Source organism: Arvicola amphibius, chromosome 1 (assembly GCF_903992535.2).
Source record: "Arvicola amphibius chromosome 1, mArvAmp1.2, whole genome shotgun sequence".
NCBI classification, from domain to species: Eukaryota; Metazoa; Chordata; class Mammalia; order Rodentia; family Cricetidae; genus Arvicola; species Arvicola amphibius.
Genome location: NC_052047.1, coordinates 94176618 through 94194537, shown reverse-complemented (window position 1 = coordinate 94194537; position 17920 = coordinate 94176618). Strand labels below are relative to the sequence as shown.

The following is a 17920-nucleotide window of genomic DNA, read 5'->3' as shown; positions in this document are numbered from 1 at the left end:
CGCTCCCAGAGTCCTTTGCGGCTGACGGCGAGGACTACATTTCCCAGGAGACTCAGCAGCGCCGCTTACCGGAAGCGGCGGGTGAATTGCGTGCCCTTGCACGGAGAGTGAAACGAGACGGACCATGGTAGCTCGAGTGTGGTCGCTAATGAGGTGCGTGGAGAGTCGGGTGGGTCCTGAGCCTTCGGGAAAGTTCTGTGCTGCAAGCATCTGTACCTTGCGGCTTGGTGTCCTGCGACTGCTCACTTCCGGTTGCATCTGGACCCCTTCTCAGCGCCGGTGTAGGGAAACAGGCTCACTGGCAAAGCTAACTGGATCGCCTCTCCTACCTCCCAGCCAGCCCTTGTCACTTACAGCTTCAGTTTTCCCTTATGTACAATGAGGACTCGTGGGAAACCTTGCCCTTCCCCCCTCTCCGGAGCATGAGTGACATGAAGTTTCCTTGGTCTCCCTGGAAGGTTTTATGTCCAGTGTCTCCTGATCTCGGCAGGATTTTGAACGATTCACTGTCTCTTACTTTAATCCTTATTCCCTGGCCTCCCAGGTCGCCGGATGGCGACCCTGCCGCCACAGCTTCTGTCCCTTCCTGTCTCCCCTAGGTTCCTCATCAAGGGAAGCGTGGCGGGGGGAGCAGTCTACCTTGTTTATGACCAGGAGCTGCTGGGGCCCAGCGACAAGAGCGAGGCTGCCCTACGGAAGGCCGAGGAGGTGGTGCCACCAGCAATGTACCAGTTCAGCCAGTATGTGTGCCAGCAGACGGGTCTGGAGATGCCACAGGTACCCTGGCTGGGACTCAGGCCGGTTATGGTTGGCCTTGGTACCTCACCGCTCCTACATGGTTGAGTTTATATTGCTGGGTTTGGGTGACAAGGCTGTGACCCACGCACAAGCCCTGTGCTCCTCTTTCTTCCCAGCTTCCAGCCCCTCCAAAGATTAACTTTCCGAACTTCCGTGACTCCTGGAACTCAGGTAGGCCCGCTGTGCCCTTGTTTGGGGGATCCCTGGACATGCCAGCCTTGCTCCCAACCCTGTTTGCCTTGCTGTTCCTTTCGATTCCTCCCAGTTTATGTTTGTGTACCTGTATGTCGCCTATGGAGTTAAGTAGAAATGACTGAGCGTGGTGGCACATGCCGGTGTCTCTAGCGTTTGGGAGGTGGAGGAAGGAAGATTTTAATTCCAGGCTAACTTGGTCTATCAAGTGAATTCTAGGACAACCACTACTACTACAAAAAAAAAAAAAAAAAAAAAAAAAATCCTGTCTAAAAACAAAAACCATCTGAGAAGCGTGTAGGGAAGGGGTGACCCCACTCCTGCTCCAACTAACACTCTTGGGCTTCCTTGGGGGTTGGCTGTGAAAGTGGTTCTGGCAAGCCGGGGTCTCATTGGCACCCATGCACTGCCCCTGCAGGCATCATTTCCGTCATGGCAGCTTTGTCAGTGGCCCCCACCAAGGCCCGAGAATACTCCAAGGAGGGCTGGGAGTACGTGAAAGAGCACACCAAGTAACAGATGCCACCTGTCCCAGCATTATCGGGGGCAAGACCAGGATGCCACAGACTCAACCATAGTGGGGACCCCACTCTGAGGGCAGCTTCCAGCATTGCTGGTTCAATAAAGGAGTTGGAATAGTCCCCGACCTGTGTTCTGGTAGAATGGAGTGGACTGGAGGAAACTGGATCACCTAGCAGCCTTTGCTTGTGTGAGGAGTCCGGACCAATGGGGATCCTTGTGTTCCAGATGTAATGCTTGGAGCCCAGAAAGGTTTTTTGTTTTCAATTTTAAAAAACTGTGTCTTAGGGTTTCTATTGCTGTGATAAAGTATCACGCCTGAAAGCTGCTCAGGCAGGACAGGGTTTGTTCCAGCAGCTGGTTCCTCAGGCCACACTCCGCTGCTGAGGGAAGTCAGGACAGACCTGGAGACAGGACCGAAGCAGAGGTCATGGAGGTTCACTGTGTGTGTGTGTGTGTGTGTGTGTGTGTGTTTGGGGGAGGGGGAGAGTTGCTCCTTCCTTGTGGTTACTTAGACCACCAGCCCCGGGTGGTGGTGCTGTTTACTGCCCCTCACACATCAGCCATTATTCACGAAGATGCCTCACAGGCCCATCTGATGGAGGCTTTCCTTAGTGTTCCTCTTCCCAGGTGACAATTGACAAAAAGTACTGACTAGCAGTGCTTCCCTGTGTGTGTGCACTGCCCACACTACCCAGGAGGGTCCTATCTGGAGCTGGGTGTATAGGCAGTCAGTCCTGAGTTGCCTGTCACGGGGACTGGATCACTGAACCATCCCGCCAGCCCTCAGAGAGGATGTGAAGTAGGTACTAAGGTTGGGGGAGCCTGGACATGGGGAGGCCCTCAACGGGTTTCATTTACAACAGACCAGTTCTTCTTGACTTTACTATTACCTAGACCGATCATAACCACTCAGGCCTCCCAACCTTGTCCCCCTTTCCCAGGAACCATGTAACAGGCTGCATCAGCTGTCTGAGGCCTTAGTCAGAGAAGGCTGTGATTGGCAGTCAGGCCCAGAATGGGTGGTGCTAAGGTGGGAAGACTAGGCCACCATTGGGTTCTGGGTCACCTCCAAACACAGCTTTTGTTGCAAAGAGCTCTTTATGTGCCCAAGCCCAATAGGACATCCAGCTATTGTCTATTCACAGAACACCCTGGAACCCAGTGGACAGATGGAGGGGATTTTGGCTGGCTGAACACAACAGACTTTTCTAGGTTCTCTGGGCTGCACAGAGCACCTGGCATCGGGCTTACTGCTGTCACCCTGCTGAAGTCCAGAGCTGGTGACACGTCTTACACTCTAAAACAAGGGGCTGCCTGTCTGTAACCCAGGCCTGTGCCCCTCACACCGCCGCTGCCCCCTCCAGCAGCCAGCTTTGTTCTTGTAGAGGTCTGTGCACAGGAAGGATAGCCCTGCGTGTCCTTCATGCTCATCAAGCCTGAGCTCGCAACATGGGACCAAAAAGGCCACATCACAGGCACCACACAGAATGGGACTGACTAGGCACCGTGGACACAGCATTCTCTTGTATAGTACCACTTCTCTCTCTTGATGAAAATGAAAGGCCAGGCTTGAAGTAAAGGACACATGAACAGAAACACCTTTATTACAAAAAACAGCAACAAAAACCAAATGAAAACAAATTCACATTGTTAACAAGCTACAATATGGCAGCAGATTAAAAAAAAAAAATCCTTTATACAATGGTGGAAAAGTCCTGACAGGACACGGAGGTCACAGTTGGGCAGCACAGATGTTCAGTAGCGGCGGGTGAAGCGGGCATCACTGGGTCTGCTGCCCCGGCTCTGTCCTCCAAAGCCTCCCTGCATCCCTCCACGTGGGATCACATGGCCACGTGAGGCTCCACCGGGGGCAAAACTGCCACGCCTAAGGAGAGGCCAGGGACCATTGACTGTCCTGAAGTCCTGACTTAGAAAGCCTTCCCCAACTCACTGCAGTGCAACCCTGTTCCCGCCTGGCAGTAGAGTACTTACCCTGACATGCCTCCACGGTTCATCATGTGACCGGGCCCTGAGTGGCCAGACATGCTCCTCTCACCTCCTATAGGATGAGGCAAAAGTCCATGAGGGCAGCTTGGCAGGTGTGGAGCCAACAGCTGCTTCATCTCAGCTGGCCCTACCCCACCCCAGTCCCTTCTCAGGCAGTGGCCCTGGCTTCCACCTAGTCCTCACCTTGCCACCTCTTGTGCTCACGCTCCATCATGCCTCCGTCAGCTGCGCCCTGCCACGCCCGGTCATCTTCAAGTCTCCGACTGTGCTCTCCCCAGTCACGCCTGCCCCTTGGAAAGAGACCCCTCTGACCTGCACTGCCACACACACCAGGCCCTCAGCAGATGGTGTGGTTGGGAGGTTCAGGCTCCACCAGGTCAGGCTGGCAGTCACTCCCCAGTCCAGGCCTTGGGGGGGTGGGACACAAACCTGGGAGGTGGGGGCAGCCCTCGTCCTTCACTCATTCTCTTGTTGGAGCCGTAGCCCCAGCCATCTCGAGAGTCCCGGCCATGCCGTTCAGGTCCTCCATGGCGCTCAGGGTAATGCTGGACCAGAGAAAAGGGTGAGGTCAGCATTGTCTCTGATCCCTAGATGCGAGGATACAAAGCTCAGGGAGCAGAGTGTGTCTACTATCACAGTGTCCTCCTTCACGAAGGGTTAGGTTCACAAGGCTCTTTACAAAGAGCCCAGCCTATGCATAGCACCCTTGCTTTACAAACGTGCGACACCAAACAGAAGAGTGGCCGCACAAGATACCCACATGAACTCTTGCACAAGGCCTCACTCTGTGGCTGAGACTGTATGTCAGTGTCAGTAGCCCCTATCTTAACTACCTGAGTAGTGAGATTCTGAGTGTGACCAGTATACCCAGCTCAAATACTGGCTTATCAAAACTGTTTTAAGGGCCAAGGCAGAAAAACCTGACAACACCAAGTGAAGCCAAGCACAGTGAGCACCTCCCAAAGCCCCCAGTCTCCTGCCAGAGCACAAACAGTCCTGGTCACTGGCGTTCTTGGCCAGCTCTTGCTCTGTCTTCCTATCTCTAAGTCAGAAGACACTGTCACCTGCCCTTCTTTGTAGAGTGACAACTGCATGTACAAATGAACACTCACACAGGCCACTTCTAGTCACCCGTTCCCACAGAGACAACTAGCTATGTGGAAATAGCGACATCAGGATGGCAGCCTGTGGCAAAGCCAAGCCACAGGGCTGAGGAGTGAGTGTATCCAAGGGCCGCAGACAACCCGACTTGGTGATGGGAAAGCAAGGATGGTAAGCAAGACAGTAGTGAAGGTGGCACTGTGCAGCTAAAGCCTGACACAGTGGAGAGCAGCAAGGGGACAGAAGGATGCAAGGTGCGCTGGGTCAGCCCCCCCCCAGGGAGCAGTGGCTCAGGTATGTAGGAGGGAAGGGCGTGGCTAGCACTGTGGCTCAAGAGTAGCAATGTGTAGCACTAGCAGCGAGTGGGACCGCCCTTTCAAGCTGAAGCAGTGCCCCATGCTCACCTGTCCATCTCGGTCTCCCATCATCGACCTTGAACCTTCTCTCCTAAAAAACATGATTTCAATGAGACCAGATGAGGAGGGGGGTCTGTGCACAGAGCCCACCTAACATGGCCGTGGGCCCACGCTGAGGCTCACCTGTCCACGGAGTGGTTGGGATAGCGGCCCCGGTCTCTGTGGTCGAAGTCATGGAAGCGGTCCTGGCGTCCAAAATCTGAGTGGTAGCGGTCATCCAGTGCGGCCCGTTTGGCTTCTGGCCAGTATGCATCATCACGCCTGTGATGGGGTATGAGGCAGGGACATAAGGCACCTAGAGCCTGCATAGCTCCAAGTCCCAACCATGTCCCTGGCAAGAGCTTTTTCTGTGGAGGCTGTAATAAACCCTTGGACCAAACACCCCCCACCTCTGCCTTAGTGCCACCGTGGGTGCTGGATGTCCTGGCCTTTGGAAGGCCTTAGCACCGGCAGCTTCACAACTTCTACCATAGCTGCCTGCCTTCTACCATAGCTTCACACACCAGTAGGCAACAGGATTGGCCTTAGGTCCGACAGCAAGACCCTGCCCCGCCCCGCGCACCTGGACCTCTGGCTGCTCACCGGCCATCCACATCATAGGGCCTGCGCACGGCTGGCCGGCGCTCCTGCTCATAGCGCAGCTCCTGTTGCCGTCGCAGCTCTTCTCGCTCGCGGTGAATGCGCTCCTGCTCACGCCTCCGCTCCTGTTCCACATGCATGCGCTCCCGCTCCAGCCGCTCCCGCTCCATGCGCTCCCGCTCTAGCCGATGGCGGTGGAAAGCCAGGCGCTCACGGGCGATCTCTAGCCTCTCCCGCTCCTCCCGCTCCCACTGTGCCTGCAGCCGCTGCTCCCGCTCGCTGCGCTCCCGCTCCCTGTAAGAGGAGGGCAGGTCAAGGCAGAGGGCTCAGTATGAGAAGCTAGGGGCATGCTAGGACAGCCAGGTCAAAGACAGCACTGCCACCTCCTGTCTTCCTCTCCTTTTCCCCTTCTCCCAGCAGAGCAGCCAGAGGCTCTGCCCCATTGTGCCCAGAGCTGGCCTGCCCTGGAGCCCACTTTAAACACACACACACACTACCTCAAGCAAGGGCCACTTTAGAAACTGCAACAGTGCTGTGATCAGCTGTCAAATGCCTGTTGTATCTTTTCCAATCCTTTCTGGGCAAGTGAATATTCCCACCGTCCCTGCCCTGCTGGCCACTCTCTGAGGTCTCTGAAGATGGTGAAATACTGCAGCAGTCATCTCAGTGCAGGGCCCTCAAGGGCCCAGCCAGTCAGCCACTCAACACCCACCCAAGGCTGTCCCTTCCAGTCCTGCTCACCTCCGTGACTCGGAGTCTCTGGACTTTCGGGACTCTTTAACCTTGTCAAAGGACACGACAGACCGCTTTTCCCGGCTGGCCGACTTTCGGTCCTGGCTTTTGGAGGCCTGGTTGAGTAACAAAAAGAGAATTAGTGCAGGAGGGACGGAGGCACCTGGCACAGGGACAGTCGCTGACTGAAGGTGCTCACAGGAGAGCTCAACAAAAACACAAGAGGCTCAAATGGAGCTGCCTATATCCCCAAATGGCATAAAGTCACCATCCATCATCCCCCCCGACCCCACGGGTCTCGCCCCGAGAAGGACCAGTGGTCCTTCTTCCTAAGCCTCCAGCATGCTGTGCTGAGTTGTGAGCCCCAGGCTGGCTAAGTCAGAACTGTTGCTCTACATTTTCCAACCACGATGAAAACTCTAACTTTCTGAAGAGAAGTGTCTCACTGTTTAGCTCTGGTTGGTCTGCAGCATGTGGCAGCCTTCCTGATAAATCCCATCTGCCCTTTCCTTCACGGTCAGGGCCATATGTACCATCTCCTCAGGTGTGATAGCGCCCACTGAGACCCACCCACTTCCCCCTGGAGCCCACCCTTCACCTTCCCACTTTCTAGCTGCTACATGTAAGGCTGAAGTAAAAAGCCACCTCAAGACACCAGTGCATGTGGGAATGGCCAGAAATCTCAGGCAACAGGCCTTCTCACTCAGCAGTGAGCCATGCTGGGCTTCGACACCCTCAGAATCCCAGGTTAATACAAACATGCCAAGTCTAGACCCCGCCTTCAGAAGCCTCCCCCCCCCCCCCCCCCCCCCCGGTGACCCAGGCCTGGCGCCACATGATGTGGTCCTCTAGAGGCTTGACATGGATGGAAGGTCTCGGGGATGCCAGACCAATACTAAGGTGGTCAGGCTCTGAGACTTCAGAACCCACCAAGGTCTGCAGTTGTCCCAACAGTGGGCTTCCAGGAGGCAGGGACACGAGGCAGCACATTGCGGCCATCAGAGAGAGCAGCAGCAGGCAGGCTACTCTAGATGCCTCGCCATCTCTCTACGTTCTGAAAGGCGACAAGCTTCCCTCGAATCACTGGAGCATCAAGCCTGCTGTCGGTCTGACACTCACTCTCTCTTTGGACCCGGATGTCTTCACACTGATGACAGGCACACCTTTGGACTTGTCCATCACCACAGTGCGCTCGGTACCACGGCTTCCTGTAAGCAGAGGGAGGGAAGAGCTGAATGCAGACGGTAGCTTTAGGCTAGTGCGTGAAGGGACACGGGCATCATTGCCTACCTGACTTGGTGGTCCGTGAGCGCTCTGAAGGCCCAGGTTTCTGATCGTCCGGGTCCTTGGTCTTCTCTGTGCTCCCATCATCCCCCTTTTTGGCATCGTCTTTTCTGTCGGCTTTCTCCTCCCTCTTCAGGTTTGCTGACCTAGAAGTAAGTAGCCCACAAGCCTCAGAGAAAGCATTCAAGAGGCAATGGCTACCTAGTTCACAGGTGAAGGAGGCCCATGAGTGCATGAGGTTCGAGGCCATCTTTAGCATATGTGAGTGTCTAGTGGGCAGGGAGGGTGAGAGCACAGCTCTGGTGGTCTGCAGGAATACCTGTCACTGGTGCTGGCCTTCTCCTTCTTGCTGTCTCCATCTCTCCTGTCAGGCACTCTCTTGCCAGCTGGCTCACTTTTGGCCTATAGAAGAGACAAAAGCTAGTGCCACTATGCCCTGGCACCAGTGCCAGCCCCAACTGTAGCACATGGCCAGTTACCTTTTCCACTGAGATCATTTTGCCATGCAGCTCAGTCTTATGCAAATGGTTAATGCATTTTGTTGCTTCTTCAGCTGTGGACATAGTGACAAAGCCGTAACAGCGAGCTCCAGGACTGCGGGCATTCGTCACAACCTTGGCACCCACCACCTGAAGAAAGCAAGCCACCTCAGTACTACTGCAGCCATGGACCTGGCAATCACAGAGCAAGGAAGGGGCTCTGACTCCCCTCAGCCCAAGGCCCTACTAGAGGCACTGAGGAGAAATAGTGCAGCCACCCATCAGAGGTTCTCAAGGGGATTGGGAGGATTTAAACTGCACATGGGAGTGACAGTTATACCATGGACTGAGTCTTGGTGGAGTCACAGAGCCATAGACAAACAGTAACCAACACAGATGATGGTAACACTTCTCAGTGAGTTGAGAGGTGGCTCAAGTGAGTCCTCTGAAACCACCTGGTGGTCACAGCACCACACCACTCTCATGGCGTATGTGGAACCCAGCCCTGACAGGGAGCTCCAGTTTGTCCCTGGATTAAGCCAGGACACAGACCTGTGCAGCCAGGTCCTGTTGCAGGATATCTGATAACACTGTAAACCTTAAACTTGTATTATGTACTGGAAAAATCTGTTTCTAATTTTGGTGTGTTTCAGCTCTAGCACACACCTTTAATCCAAGAGCTTTCTGCTTGAATATTGTAAACAAATAAAGTCAACCACAGGTCAAGAGGTGGAGTAAACAACCAGCTGACAAAAAGTGAATATAGGATAATTAAGAAAGGAGGATGGGCAGAGAGACACACAAGTAGAGGGGAGGGACATGAAGAGAGAACCTGATTGAAATGGTAGAAGACAGGAGGCTTCTGGGACAAAGGCAGAGAAGGAAGTCAGCTGGGTGCTATCTCTGTCTCTCTGGGTTAGCAGGCTTTCACCCCAGCATCTGACTCGAAGTTTTTTTTTTTTTTTTTTTTTTTTTTTTTTTTTTTTTTTTTTTTTTTTCGAGACAGGGTTTCACTGTAGTTTTAGAGCCTGTCCTGGAACTAGCACTTGTAGACCAGGCTGGCCTTGAACTCGCAGAGATCCGCCTGCCTCTGCCTCCCAAGTGCTGGGATTAAAGGCGTGCGCCACTACCGCCCGGCCTGACTCCAAGTCTTTGTGGGTAAAATTGAACAACTGAGATTTTACTAAAAACACTTGGCTCCCAACATGGGGCACAAACACAGAGAAATCATGCCACTTGTAGACAAATGATGAGAAGTCATCAGGTTTGGCAAGACACCTGGGAAGAGTTAAATAATATTAAAAGAAAAAAAACTTTCCTAAGTTAAGGATGGGAACTATGGCGTACTCTAAATGGCAGAAAACGGAACAATAAATGATCTAGCTGAGATTGAAATAATACCAATTACAATTATTATTGGTTTGGTAATTCATATTTTATCCTCAATAGCCAGTGGGTTTTTTTTTTTTTGTGCCAAATATGAAAAGTGGATTTAAGGGGCTGGAGAGATGGCTCAGTGGTTAAGAGCATTGCCTGCTCTTCCAAAGGTCCTGAGTTCAGTTCCCGGAAACCACATGGTAGCTCACAGCCATCTGTAATGAGGTCTGGTGCCCTCTTCTGGCCTGCAGACATACACACAGACAGAATATTGTATACATAATAAATAAATTTTAAAAAAAGAAAGAAAAGTGGATTTAAGATACAAGCATTAGAATGAAAATGAGAAAAATTCTAAGACACAGACAGAGGAATTTAGACAAGCATCTACCACACCACTGCATAATGACACTGAAAAGGAGAGACCCAAGGTTATCAGAAACCCAACCATAGTTTAACCAGTCACTACAAAACACTACCAGCAGATGATAGAGATCCCCAAGGCAATGCAGAAGTTGACTCGGGATCCTGTAGAATGTTAGATTTCAAGAGACTTAAGGAAATAGTCATTTCATATGGTAAGCATTCACCCTATGTGAAGCAGGTGTTAAATTCATGGGCAACTCAGAATAGAATTATCCACCAAGACTGGAAAGATTTGACAACAGTAATATTAGAAAGCTGGTCCTCAGATACAATGACTAACACGGTAGAAAGAAGATCATAGGGTCACAGAATAGTGAAATAAGCTTAGAGGTATTAATATTTCTCAAGATCAGCTGCTGGTGAAGATCAACATTCTGAGTTACAAAGACAGCTTGAATTTAATGATCACACCTTGGTACTATGTTCTTTATCAGCTTTGACTGCTTCAAACAGGGCTGGAGAATCAGGAAAGACGTCTAAGTCATTTACCAAAATTATACAAGTCCAAAAAGAAGCCTTCACTGATTTATTTGCAAACACTGACTTCAGTTGTAAACAGAATAGTATTAGATCCAGAAGTCAGACAAATATTAATTGAATCTTTGGCTTTTGAAAATGCTAATTCAAAATACAAAAAGATGATTTTCAAAAAGGTTTTCAAAGGCAACATCAATAGACGTTTATGATGCTACCCTGATGGGGAAGTAACTTTTAAAAGTTTTAAGAAAAATAAAAATGACATGTTTTAATTGTGGTAAGCAAGGTCATTTGAAAAGGATTGTATGCAAGGCATTCCTAGAGACCTGAACAGAAGTCACCAGTCTTCTGGAGTATGCAGATTTGGCAAAGGCCAGCACTGGACTAATGAATGCAAATCAGCTAGGGACAGGACAAGTACAGGTTCCATCATTCCCGTCGGCATTGGAGAAATTCATTCACAAAGCAATTGAGAGACTTATGGAATGCCTGTTGAATTGTTTCTGAAAGCAAAACTGAGATTTTTCTCAATTAGTAGGAATAGACATGGTGGAAACTGTGGTACCTTTTACTAATACTGAACTTGCCTCATTATGGGTAGAAAATGAACAATGGTAAAGAGCTTACAGTAATTTTTGGGAGAGATTTGGCAAGAAATATCCCAAAACCAAGAGTTTTCAGTTTATAAAAAGAGCCAATTGGATTCTCCCTGATACAGTAAAAGGGATACCAATTTCTGGAGCCCCTACTTCCCCCTAGTGATGCAAATAAGCCACGAAAGGTGGGTTTTAAGTCAGGAGAAATAAGTGGCTCAAAGTCTTTATGATTCAGTTCATAAATTAGAGATGTATGCACTCTTATTAGATTTTTCTCAATCTCTTAATATAGTTACTGACTCTCAATACACAGAAGAATGGTTTCACATATTGAAACTGCTGAATTTATTCCAAATAATTCAGAATTAACTTCACTATTTATTCAACTACAACAAGTAATCAGAAATAGAAGCTGTCCTTTATATATAACATACCTATCAGATCCCATATGGCTTAAGGCCCTGTAGTACAAGGTAATGATGAAACTAATCAGCTATTAATAGGAAATGTGGTAGAAGTCTAAGAATTTCATTAAAAACACCATGTTAACAGCAAAGACTTGAAGAAAGATTGCTTTTCTATCACTTGGCAACAAGCCAAGAAAATTATAAGGAAATATCTTACTTGTTCTTTGCATAACCAAACTCGTAGGAAGTAACCCAAACGGTACTCAAAGAAATGAAATTTGATACATGGATGTGTTTCACTGTGCTGAGTTTGGGAAATTAAAATATGTGCACCATAGCTCAGATAAATTTTTAGGATTTCAATGTGCAACTGCTTTAAGTTCTGAAAAGGTTGATTCCATGATTATTTATTTAGTAGAAATTATGATTATTATGGTGATATCTGTACAAATTAAGACTGACCACGTTCCAGAATGTCTCCAATAAAAGGTTTTTTTTTCATATTACAACATAAAGTACATTACAGGCACACTACACAATCTGGAGACCACAGGACAAGTGAAACATCTGAAGAAAAAGGATGGATTATCTTGAGAAAATGACCCCCCAAAAAAGGAATACACTGGTGAAGTAGTTATCACCCACCTCCAGCTGACTGGCCTGAAAACCCTCTTGCCTGACAACCACTCAATGTGTGCCAGGGGTGGGACTCCCAGCCAGGCACTACTCCTTTCTTTCTGCCATAAGGCTGGCCTACCAAGGTGAATTCCCAAATTCTATCTCTGCTGCCCTCTGCAGACCTAAGTGGCAAATAGTCTTTAAGTGGCCCCTCTTCAATCAAAAATTAAAAGTGGCTTTGGATGGAGCTGGAGTATGGCACTCTCCTGTAAAGCAAAGCCATGAACTCTTCTTAAAGAAAATATCCACAATCTCTGTCTCTTATCAGAAAAACCAACTGGTATGGAAAGAAGAAAAACCAAATTTAAGGGATGATTCTGTTGCCACTAATCTCATAATCTTTTGGTTTTTACTCTCTAAAACTTTTCTTAAACCTTTCGGACATCTGCTATAGATGTTTTAAGTTTTGAACCGTGACTGGTGTAGGAGTTCCTTCTGTCTGTGTGTTGCTTTCATTGGTTAATGAATAAAGAAACTGCTTTGGCGTAGCTGATAGGGCAGAACTGAATGCTGGGGGGAAAAAAGGCGGAGTAGAGAGGAACACCATGGGCCCGCCAGAGACAGACATACTGAATCTTCCTCAGTAAGCCACTGTCATGTGGCGATACACAGAATAGAAATGGGTTAAATCAAGATGTGAAAGTTAGCCAATAAGAGGCTAGAACTAATGGGCCAAGCAGTGATTTAAGTTATACAATTTTTGTGTTGTTATTTCGGGGCTAAGCTAGCCAGGCAGCCAGGACAAACAAGCAGGCCCTCCTCCTCCAACATGACCAGTCCTTTGAAGATGATGGTGGCAATGACAAATCCACCTGAATTGTGGTAACATTAATCACTGGGCGAAACTGTCCCACACCCCTTCTGCCACCAGGTCCTGAACAAACAGGTGTCCACCTTTGGGCTGACTGCTGCATTCTAGCTAGGGTTTGCCGCTAAGCGGACATACACCACTCAACTTTGTATTATAAACTGCTAAGGACATTCAGATTGCTGAGCTCATACGAGACCGACATGAACATTTACAGAAATTTCAATTAAAAAATACTTAATTCTAAAACTGCTAAATACAACCAATCTGGACACTGGAAAGTTTGGCAAAAGTAGTTTCATTACTGTAAAATTTTGCTGTTACAGTTTAAAACCTTTCCTTTCGTTTAGATAGAAGGGGAAAAGTCGCAGGATGTTTGGTCACACTGTGAACCCTGAAATCGTGTTAGTTACTGGAAAAACCCGTTTCTAGCTGAGCAGTTCAGTCCTAGCACACATCTTTAATACAAGAGCTCTTTCTACGTGAATATTGTAAACAGGATTAAAGTCAACAACAGAGTAAGCAACCAGTTAACAGGAAGTGAACATAAAATTATTAAGAAAAACCATAAGGAGTAAGAAATAAGGAGTCAAAAGGGTGGAGAAACAGACACACACAGGTGGAAGGGAGGGACATGAAGAGAGGACCTGATTAAGATGGTAGAAGACAAGGGACAAGGGCAGAAGAGGAAGGTCAGCTGGGTGCTTTCTCAGCCTCTCTGAGCTGGCAGGCTCTCACCCCAGCATCTGGCTCCCAAGTCTTTGTGAGTAAAACAGAACGACTGACATTTAGTAAAAGCAAGGTCTTCTCTGCTTGCTCTTGGGCAGCGGTGGCTCACCTTCCCATATCTGCTGAATAGGTTCTTCAGATCAGTGGCTCTAGTTGTAGACGAAAGGCCACTGACCCAGAAATTCCTACCACAGCTGCTGCGACCTGTGCAAAGGGAAGTTCTGGTCAGAACCTCAACATCCAGAGAACTCCAGAGCTGGGCCATCCCCAGAACTTCAGGGATGGGCCCATGGCCCAATGGCATGGCCAGGCCCAGGACACCAGTGTCGGCCTAGTCACAGGCAGCAGTGGCATCTACGTGCTGACACTAAAAAAGGATGCCAGGACATCAAGGACCAGTCAGATGTGAACAGCTGAACTGATCTCAGCCCAAGATGGCTTCTGCTCATAAAGCAGTCACTGCAGCATGGCACTGTCCTTGCTTGCCACCTTTTCTAAGCCCATGTCGTGCCTCCCCTCCCTAGCTAGACCCCGCATGGTCAGAACTGTAGGCTGGTTTATGGCATTTCTCAGCCTGCAAACTTTTATTTGAGACAGGTACCTTAGCTGGCCTGGAACTTGTCAGTCCCCCTCCCCATGCTTCTGCCTACCAAGTGATTGGAGGAAGGGCCTGAGCCACTGAGCCCACTCAGCAAGTGACTTTAAAAAGGGGCTGCAGCACCTGCCAGCTGTAGTGGGAAACAGGCCGCGGTGAAATTGAGGCCTACTGCACTCCAGGAGACTGGTGTACTAGAGGACCTACCCTTCTCCTCACGGGAAAGCCTCTTTGTGTCCGAGTCTTCTTCAACAGAACTAGAGACAAGAGACAGTGTCATTCAAGGGGCTGTAGCAGCAAGAGACAAACCCGCAGCCATAAGAACCCGCCAAAGCTGCATACCTACCCGGCATTTAGCTCTCAAAAAGGACACCCCGACAAACATGTTTTGGAAATCTGACCTAACATAAGATTTCATACCCACAGGAGTTAATTAAGTTTCTGCCGGGCTAAAAATAATTAAGAAGAATTAAAAGCAAACAACCATGGCAGGTTGGGGGGGGGGGGGGGAAGATTATAGAACCAGTGTAAAATAAACAAGAAATGAAACTGCCTGAAGGAGCTAGCGCTGGGCAGCGTGGCTGCCGACTGCAGGCTCTAAACAGCTCATGTGTGTCACTAGTGACAATGAAAGGAGATAGCGTCTGGTCTAGGACTGAGAATCAACAAACCTCATTCTCTGATCAGCGCCCTCACTGGCTGAGGACTCTTTAGGAGCTGCAGGGACGTCATTACAAGCGTCAAAAGCAAACTTCTTCACGTCGTCTTTGCTATCTCGGGGCTCAGGGCTCAAAGCTGCTGTGGGCGCTCTCACCAGCTCCTGGCTGGTGGCATCCGGGAGCAGGGCAGCTGTGCTACTCTGCTCAACTGGCTCCTCTAGCCCTACAGGCTCGTGGTCCATCCCGGGGCCTCCGCCTGTGCTCGCGACTTCACCCGGCGCCTCCGCCGGCTCCCTTTTCACTACTGCTAACGGGGCGTCTGCCTCGCTCCACTGACACCGAGTACTTGGAGACTCAGACTCGCTGTTGCGGACCAAAGCTAAATCTCCCTCCTCCTCTTGTTCTTCTTCCTGCTCTTCTTCCTGCTCTTCCTCTTCCGGGTGTCCGCAGCTCTCAAATAGGTCCTCTTCCTCCGCCAGCTTCCTGTCTGGCCCCACACTACTCGTGGCCTGGGCAAAGGGCTGCTCCAGCTCCGAACCTTCTTCTTTTACTGGCTCAGATTTACAAGTTTCCCCCAAAATGTCGAGTATTTTCTCATTTTCTACGGATTTAACAGGAATAGAATGGCACAAGGTTTAATCACCAGGGAAATAAAGCAATCACAACTGCGGCTCGGGCGCGGCGGCCCCGCTCACACCGACAGAACTGCTGGCTACACAGAGATTGGAAAACCCGCTACACAGCGCCTGCACCCTACCTGCGCCCTCAGCCAAGGCGCCCCCAGCCTGCGCTAAGGGCAGAGGCAAGCATCCCGGAGACTTCACCCCACAACCTTCTGAGTCTTGAGTCTTCGTTCTGTGCACTGTGACAATGTATGAACCAACTCTTCTCAATTCAGCTTGCGTCCAAGTGCGTAACTGAGTGCCTGGCCTTCATGCATCACTAATTGCCTGATGCTTTGCCTTCCTTACAGCAGTTAACGTGCGGAGCGCCGGGTCTTCTGGCGTGTGGAGGTTGGCAGCCCAGAGGGACAGTGTTTGTTTGCGATTCTCTCTCGGAAGTGCACTCCTCTTCGGGGGATCCAGTCATGTCCTATTCATGTGGCATTCCCTATGCTACCTGCACTGCCTGAACGAACACCACATGGTGACATGCTGCCGGTATCACAAGATCTGCTGGCGACAGACACAGAGCTCTGATCACGGGAGCTGTGGGCATTTTCACGCCACTGCTTCTGTTTAAAGGCAGGACCGAAGCCTTCGCCATGTGGACAGGATGTCACACAGGTTGCTGCCACATGCACAGATCTTGTGATACGGCTGGGTTTCCAATCTCTATGGTCCTGGTGTGCTCTGGACTGTAAAGCACTAGAGCAATGCACATTAGAGTGCGGCACTGGTTAGCATGAGCCTCCCCGCTGTGGGCAGAACCCGCTGCTGAGCCCTACATTAGACAGTACCTGGCTCCAGGGATGCTTCTTCCATTTCCTGCAACAGAAAGCACAAGTAAGATGCTGCCTAAAGGCCTAGTCCCACTTCACCACCAACTTTCATGGGGACTAAGGGAGGCTGACCACCAACTGGGACTTCAGGGGACAATATGGACCCAGAGTGGCCCTGCTTGCACAAGACAAGCTCTACCCTAGTCACCTCAGCTTCTGGCTGTCCCAGACACGCTGCTAATCCTGTTGAAGGGCACCCAGCAGCCCTCCTGTCTCTCTACTGTGGTCAGGAACGGTTCTCTTGGAACTGAACTTGAGACCAGGAGCGTGGCTCTCGCCCATCTCCATGTATGTCTAACTGCCTGGCACAAACCTCCTGGCACTCTCATCATCTGCAGGATCCTCAAAAGCTGACTTTCTGAAAATTTAGGGCCAAGGGGAAATAGGCAATGCAGTGGCCCCCGCCCCCAGCACTTTCCATCTCCCTCAGTGATGACCCAACTTGTCCCGGGAATCCTATCCTCCCAGCTGTGCTCTGCCTTGTCCAGTGGTGACTTTTCCAGTCCTCCCAAGTATTGGCCACACAGTGGGTTGGTTCCCTGGCTCCACAGCCACCTTCCCATGCTCTCAGGCCTGCAAGCAAAGCTTCTCTGGGTGATCACTCTGACTTAGGCTTTGCCTGCTGCCCTCTAAGGACCACCCACGGTACAAAGAAAGACTCCTTCTGAACACAAGTCACGGATGTGAGCCCCTGGGCTCTAGGCATGAGCACAGGTGTCACTGCTAGTGTCCTTTAGACAGGCCAGCAGACCTTGGCCTTGAAGGGCATGGCTGAGACAGGCTGCTTGTGTGAGGCAAGGACTGTGAGTGGGTTTGTACCCCAAGCTGGTGCTCTATGTGCTCTTAAAAGGGAGGCTTCCTGAGAGGGCTGGGACAGTTGTCACTCCTTCAGCTCTGTTCCCCAGTGTCCCAGCCCTCAATGGAGACTGCGGGTCCAAGCTGAACACTTCAGGAGGCTGAGGGTTTGGCTGTTTCCCCCACATGACTAGCCTACACTTCAAACTGAGCTCTAGAATTGGACACAGAAGCAGTGTGGCAGAGCGATACCTGAAGGGATGTCCTGTAGTGTCTCATGTTAATAAGATGCCAAGGTAGACAGACATGGGTGTTCCTTTTCATTGCACAGGCTCTAAGTGGTGACTTCTATGAAACAAATGGAACGACTTGCCCAGAAGTCACCTCTGCTCAAGTGGTGCAGGTGGTAGCCAGAAAACCATAGGCCAATGCTCTCTTTCTCACAGCATTTCCTAGGAGGCACAGGACCCACCTCACCCCTTAGCGCTCACCTTGTTCTTCGTTTTTTCTCCTGTTTGAAGTCAGGGTCTTACTATGTAGCCCTGGCTGGCCTGGAACACGTTATATAGACCAGGCTGGTCTCGAACTCACAGAGATCTGCCGCCTCTGCCTCGTGGGTGCTGGGATTAAAGGTGTGCACCACCACACCCAGCTGATTCTAAAGTTTAGTATTTGCATGGACATCACCAAACATCAACCATCACAGTTACCTGGGAAACCTGGGCAGTGTCTGTGAGGAGCTGCCCCACAAGCAGCAGAAGA

At 50.2% G+C, this 17920-nt stretch overlaps 2 protein-coding genes across 3 annotated transcripts in view; one reads left to right on the top strand and one right to left on the bottom strand.

The window, feature by feature from the left end:
- On the top strand, positions 1 to 1631 carry Micos13 (mitochondrial contact site and cristae organizing system subunit 13). The gene is made up of 4 exons (XM_038321070.2): positions 1 to 153; positions 600 to 777; positions 915 to 969; positions 1409 to 1631. The coding sequence occupies exons 1-4, from the start codon at positions 125 to 127 to the stop codon at positions 1504 to 1506; spliced, it is 360 nt and encodes a 119-aa protein (XP_038176998.1). The 5' UTR covers positions 1 to 124; the 3' UTR covers positions 1507 to 1631.
- A 1456-nt stretch (positions 1632 to 3087) lies between these two features.
- The window catches only part of Safb (scaffold attachment factor B), a 29718-nt gene continuing 14885 nt past the window's right edge, over positions 3088 to 17920 (bottom strand). Inside the window, exons 6-21 of one of the 2 annotated variants that reach the window (XM_038321068.2) lie at positions 16322 to 16349; positions 14875 to 15463; positions 14411 to 14460; positions 13718 to 13812; positions 8111 to 8260; positions 7951 to 8033; positions 7638 to 7777; positions 7467 to 7555; positions 6357 to 6463; positions 5619 to 5909; positions 5160 to 5297; positions 5025 to 5067; positions 3949 to 4064; positions 3703 to 3809; positions 3505 to 3571; positions 3088 to 3397 (exon numbers count right to left, since the gene is read on the bottom strand). In XM_038321068.2, the coding sequence (XP_038176996.1) occupies positions 3268 to 3397; positions 3505 to 3571; positions 3703 to 3809; positions 3949 to 4064; positions 5025 to 5067; positions 5160 to 5297; positions 5619 to 5909; positions 6357 to 6463; positions 7467 to 7555; positions 7638 to 7777; positions 7951 to 8033; positions 8111 to 8260; positions 13718 to 13812; positions 14411 to 14460; positions 14875 to 15463; positions 16322 to 16349 (2223 nt within the window). In that variant the 3' untranslated portion in view covers positions 3088 to 3267. The remainder of the gene's footprint in view (positions 3398 to 3504; positions 3572 to 3702; positions 3810 to 3948; positions 4065 to 5024; positions 5068 to 5159; positions 5298 to 5618; positions 5910 to 6356; positions 6464 to 7466; positions 7556 to 7637; positions 7778 to 7950; positions 8034 to 8110; positions 8261 to 13717; positions 13813 to 14410; positions 14461 to 14874; positions 15464 to 16321; positions 16350 to 17920) is intronic. The other variant, XM_038321069.2, reaches the window with a different exon arrangement.

Bases quoted from the DNA above. Each gene is read 5' to 3' on its own strand.
- Micos13 (XM_038321070.2), top strand. From the start codon at position 125: ATGGTAGCTCGAGTGTGGTCGCTAATGAG. The intron at 154-599 runs GTGCGTGGAGAG...TGTCTCCCCTAG, and splicing joins CGAGTGTGGTCGCTAATGAG to GTTCCTCATCAAGGGAAGCG. The intron at 970-1,408 runs GTAGGCCCGCTG...CTGCCCCTGCAG, and splicing joins CCGTGACTCCTGGAACTCAG to GCATCATTTCCGTCATGGCA.